The sequence below is a fragment of the Silene latifolia genome, chromosome X, assembly GCF_048544455.1.
Source record: "Silene latifolia isolate original U9 population chromosome X, ASM4854445v1, whole genome shotgun sequence".
In the NCBI taxonomy this organism is placed as follows: Eukaryota; Viridiplantae; Streptophyta; class Magnoliopsida; order Caryophyllales; family Caryophyllaceae; genus Silene; species Silene latifolia.
This window is the reverse complement of record NC_133537.1, coordinates 211,518,030-211,524,123: the sequence shown is the minus strand read 5'-3', so window position 1 is coordinate 211,524,123 and position 6,094 is coordinate 211,518,030. Positions and strand designations below refer to the sequence as shown.

The following is a 6,094-nucleotide window of genomic DNA, read 5'->3' as shown; positions in this document are numbered from 1 at the left end:
ATGCATAGGAATCGATACGTTTGATAGATAGTTTTGTATAACTATACGTCGGAATACTCGAAACGATTTCAAAAACAAAACATTTTCAAACTTTTTCAAAAGTACCTGGAGTGTTTTATGCACGATGACGGGGTCGCAATGACACTAACTAGAGTCAAAACCGACACCGGACCAAAAACTGACTGATAAATTCAAATCCCGACTCCAACCACGAGTCAAACCGAGTCAAACACAAACAACAAACATCACAAAGCTTCCATGTTAATTATACCCGATATACTTGAATGGTCAAGTACTACAATCATGCCATCCAAAACCTAAGATAGAACAAATCATGATTTCAATTGCGTGATTGTGATAAGGCAACTCGAAGACCCGTGAAATGGCTCACGCCTCTTCGAGTAGCCCATGCGGCCACGTCGCTCAAAACGCACACAACCACCCATTTCTCTATAAATACCCATTAAATGCCACCATTTGAAGGTACGCGAGTGTCCGCCCCCTCATTTCTCCCTTAAAATTCTAGACTCGACTTCTTAAGTCACAAACCGACACGTGTCTTCGACATACCGATCGAAAATACAAGCCTTACCCATTGTTTGTTACCGTCATCGTGCATTAAATAACTTGACCGACCATCTCGACCAACTACACCATCACTAAACTAAACAAAACACTCTTTACATTGCTAAAACGGATTTCAACCGAGTTTTTCGACCTAAAAAATTGTTACACTACCGTCGATTTCTCGTCTCGAACCTAGCATGTAAGTATGAGGGTGTAATAATCCTCTTCTTTCATGTCATTTTATCTGGTTTTATGACCTTAACATGTTAAAACATTCATAACATGGTCCAAAATACGGATCGAAATAGCCAAAACCGAGTTTTGACCGGAAGCAGGAGGCCCTAGTCACCAGTAGGCACCTCGCGACTCAATGGGAGTGTCCAGGTTAGAACTCAAATGTGTTTGAGTTCATTCTTTCCATTTTTCGTTTCTTTTTACATTCGCTTTTTACCGTTTCAAATCATTTTTATGATAAACTTTTTAAGCATAAAACATTTTTACCCTTGGTTCCTTATACCATGATGGTTTAATCCGTGTTTCGGTGATAATATTTGCTTAGTTACATTTTAAAAAGGCATTTTAAAACCTTTTTTATTCATTTCTTTACATTTCAAAACAAACATATTAGTCATACATGCAAATCATCCTTGGTTCCACATACCATGTCGGTATTAAACCCGAGTACGATGATAAACATTGACTAATTACAAACAAATGAACTTAATACAATTAGTTCATAATCGTTTTTCAAAACTATTCATGTCAAGCTTGCAAAACCGAACCTGACATCCAACATCGTCAACATAATGATGATTATTCAAGTTTCGTTCCTCACATTAACACAAACGCGGTCTAAACGACCTTTTCAAACAAAGACGGGTTCAAATACCTTATTTCCAAACCGTTTTACAAAAGTTTTTAACAGTCAGAAGACGTCCTTTGGACAGTCAGCTGCCTCGCGCCTAAAATGGCCAACTGTTTTCCAGTTTTCAAAACAGGACAGGCCCCTTTGCATCGCCTAACGGCTCGCGCCTCAATAAGCTGCCTGATGCAGGTCCTGCTTCCTTTCCCGCACTCGTCTAGGACGATCCTGACTTCGGTTAACCCGAATACATGACGGATCAGATGACGAGACTGCCTTCTTATTTTGTATTTGCAAAATGCATTTCTAAGAGAAATGGATCACGTTATGAACCATAAACTTAACTCAGTAAATGGATGTTTAATTTCCGTCTTACATGCAAATCAACACTAAATCCAACTTGACATCAATTACTTGATATGAACGACATTAAATGAACGACGTGGTGGAGACTATAACATGGCTCGTAGATGTGAGAACTTTAGTAATTGGATTGAGAACTGTGAATTAATCGAGGTTGCTTTCTCAGGTTCAGCCCATACTTGGGCTCGTGGAAATTCAGTTGAAACACGGAAAAGTGCGAGATTAGACAGAGCGTTACGTAATGCAAATTGGGGAGCCCTATTCGAAGATGCAATGACTCGGCATTTACCAGCTATACAATCAGACCACTGCCCTATTCTTATATCGCCTAACGGTTTTGCCCCTTTGAACGCAGTGAATAAGCCCTTTCGTTTCTAGGCGTGTTGGTTAACACACGAGACATTCAAGGAATATGTAGATGATAATTGGCCATCAGAGGGTGTTTTCCCTTCTGGACTCGAAATCCTATCACAGAAGCTGCAAGAATGGAATGCGGAAGTGTTTGGATATATTTTTAAACGAAAACGCATTCTATTCGCACGTATTGGAGGATGTCAGAGAGAATTATCGATTTCCAAACAAAGAAACCTTATCAAATTGGAAGCTAAACTTCGTAAAGAATTGGATGAAGTCCTCGCTCAAGAAGAAATTCTTTGGTACCAGAAATCGAGATTAGAATTTATAAAAGATGGGGATCGGAACACCTCATATTTCCATGTCAGTACGTTGGTTTGTCGTTGGAGAAACCGTATTATTTCCTTGAAGAGCCCTAATGGAGAATGGCAAGATGACCCTATCCAGATTAAAAAAATTGTTTTAGACTATTTCAAGAATCTATACACGGATGATGGCTATGATCCAAATGCCAATGACAATTTGGCAAGGAACATCTTCGGGGAAATTTACCATTAAATCGGCCCTAGGCTACTTGCGAGGCAACGATCCGACGGCACTCGAACCTATTATTTGGCGAACCATATGGCGGATTCCGGTACAAAAAAGAATTAAAATGTTTTTATGGCTAGCTGCTCATGGACGAATTATGGTTAATGCAAACCGGGTCAAAAGAAATATGAGGGACGATCCAAAATGCCCACGGTGTGACGCCATGGAAGAAACGACAAAGCACCTTCTCAGATCTTGTCCTGTGTCGAAGCAAATATGGAATTTAGTCGGTATTGCCTTCTCCAATAACTCTTTTTATAACTCCCCTTTTGTTGATTGGATTTTGAAATGTGCAAGTAATGAGGTGAGCACGAGTGAGACGAATTGGCCAATTGTGTTTGCTATTACTTGTTGGTGGGAATGGAGGTGGCGGAACAATGTCGTGTTCGGCCGAGATAGTGACAACCCGGCTGATCCTCGCTCTTTTCTTTATACCCAGTTCGAGACTAGTAAAATGGCCTTTGACAGATTTGATATATTTATCCCATCATCACACACCTCGAGGGAAGAATTTTTCATCCGGTGGCTACCACCACCTCATGGATGGTTTTTGTTGAATACCAACGGGGCCTCGAAAGGGAACCCAGGAGATGCGGGGGGAGGAGGTGTCATTAGGGATGAGACGGGCAATTTCGTTAGGGCTTTCTACTTCTCTTATGGTATTTTCTCGTCAATGAAAGCTGAACTCATGGCTCTTCTCGTGGGTCTCGAACGAGCCAAGACGTTGCAAGTCCGGAAATTAATAGTGCATATGGATAATTCTCCTTGTGTCAACATTATCAATGAAGAGCAATTGGTTAGTAACAGCTTAAAATTCATCGTCAAAAGATGCAAGTATTTGATTCATGAAGATCACTGGACAGTCAAGCTGGAGCACACTTATAGGGAGGCTAACAGAGTGGCAGATCTTTTAGCTAACAAAGGATTGCGTTCTAGTTCTGTTATTACGTATTTAGATACTCCATCGCATGATTTACGTCCTCTCCTCCGGGAGGAAATTTTTGGGGTAGCTATTCCCCATGTAATAGCAAACTAATAATCTTTCGGGGCTTAGCCCCTCTTTCGTACCCAAAAAAAAAATATAGTTGCATGTAAGAAAATTTTTGTGAAAGCATCTATTTGGGAAGCTTGACAAGTATATATAGGCCCTTGTAGATACTTTTTCTTCTAAAGACTTTGTTTGTTAGAATAATTGTAAAACACCCTAGGATGTGTCATGTTAGTATCTTTTGACACATGGATTAAGGCCTAGTCAAGAGTACCTTGTGGTGTGATAACTCATTGGCTACCGTTTATTCCAAGGTGACCCTTGAAACCATGCAACCATCCATCATCCATATTCTACCACATTTTGTCATCAAAGGGAATGGGCACAAAAATTGTTCAAATTTGAGTTCAAGAATTGAAATGAAAATGCAAAAGTGTGCAAATTGCATCAAAAGAAAAGAGGAGGAAAAATCGACTCCTAATGCTTCAAATATAAGCACACTCACTACAAATGGGGTGACTTTGAAAATGTTCAAAAAGAAATGCAAAGAAAAGTTGAAATTGTCAAGTATTGAAATGCCAAACATCAAAAGAAATGGCAAAAAGAAAATTTTCTCAAATGTCAAATACCACAAGAAATTGGAGGAAAAAACAACAACAAAAAGCAAACTCCCATATGAAACTCAAATTATATTTATCCCTTTTCCATCGTATCCACTTTTGTGCATGGTAGAGAGGGGACGACCCTTCTTCTTGTCTAGGCAAGAAGGGGAATTCCGCGATCCTCCAGTGTTTCTAACACCATAGGGAATCTACTCTTGACGAAAGCATTTAAAGATTGAGGACAAAGGTACCCTAGCTTGACAAAACATGGAGGTGATTTATTGGTATCCTTCTAGGCTTAGTAGTTTGAAGAAACCATATCTATAAAGGAGTGTGTACCCTTGAATTGCTTCCCTTATAGATAATTACCGCCACTTAGATGAGGAAAGTGGCTATTCGTTTTTGTAGATGCATCCATTACTTGTTTCGTGTGCTTTAATGCTTCGATGTGTCGCCAATTTTGAAAGCCCCGCCTTGCCTTGAAAGAAGACATCCTACCTCATGGTTGTCTTGTTGTGAGTAGAAGGGGCAGAGTGAGACCCTCTAATTGTCTCATATCGTCTATATTAGTAGGTTAGTTTAAATAAGGGTCCTAGTTTTGTCACCTCTTTACTGGGGATGAGCAAAGGTTCGGTTTGGGGATATTTGATGTGACCAATATTTGAGAATATTTAGTCCCCGAATTAGCCTCGTTCCTATGCTTTTTAGTGCATAATTGGGTCATTTACTATCTTTAGTCCTCTGTTTTTCATATTCTTTAAGGTTTTGTTTCCTTGGTAGGAGAGGAGTGCAAACCTTGAATTTTCATGGCAAAATGGAGCTAAATTGATCGAATCTAATGACCAAGCATCAAAGTGAAGACAAGACTAGAAGACCTATGTAAATAATGTAGTAGATGGGCAATGATGAAGAAGGTCCTTGCATATATAAGAAGATCCTTGAGGATTGTTGGAAGAAGAAAATAAGAAAAGAGGAAGAAGCTTGCTGGACTACAATCCGCCCGTCGCAGCCTCGGGACCCTTGTCCCACCTCCACAATCCGAGCGTCCCACCACCGTGTCCTCTCGTCCCAGACCCCTACAATCCGAGCGCCCCACAACACAATCCGCCCATCCAAGACCTCTAGAATCCGTGCATCACGACCCCTTGGCCGCTCGGATTCCAGCCCAGTACAGCACGACTCTTCCTTGTTCCACTCGAGATGCGCATATTTCTGAAAGACTAGCAAAAAGGAGACTAGCATCTTCCTTCGAGAGGAGCATTTCCTCAACCTTTCTTAAGGGTCTTAATCGTCATTTAAGCCCTTAGTAACCCTAATTTATGTACCTAATCCTCACTATAAATACCCCATTGTACTAATTAGATTATCATCAATCCTTAATGTTATTTATGTTCTTCCTAATTTCATTTTAATATTGTAATCAACTTTTAATCAAGCATCAATACAAAACTCATTTCCTTAATCTCTCTATTGTTCATCATTTATTTTGGGTAATTGAAGATTATTTGGGTATTATTGGGAGATTGACAACTTTACATCAATCATCAAGTACTTCTATTATTCTTTGCTTATTATTTTGGAATCATCATTAGGTATAATTCTCTTAACCCTTGTTTTAATTATTGTTAATCATTTTCCATTCATTCATCATGTTTTGCTTTGTTAATATGTTTGACAACCTTGTTTGCATGTTAAACTTGATAATGAGTGAGTTGTTTCCTTAGTTAGGGTTAATGGGTAATTAGGGGAAACCAACATGGGGGATGA

The 6,094-nt window shown here is 39.6% G+C and overlaps 1 protein-coding gene across 1 annotated transcript; it reads left to right on the top strand.

The window, feature by feature from the left end:
• Positions 1-1,888: 1,888 nt before the first annotated feature.
• LOC141619220 (uncharacterized) lies at positions 1,889-2,704 on the top strand. The gene is made up of 2 exons (XM_074436250.1): positions 1,889-2,126; positions 2,211-2,704. The coding sequence occupies exons 1-2, from the start codon at positions 1,889-1,891 to the stop codon at positions 2,702-2,704; spliced, it is 732 nt and encodes a 243-aa protein (XP_074292351.1).
• Positions 2,705-6,094: the final 3,390 nt, after the last annotated feature.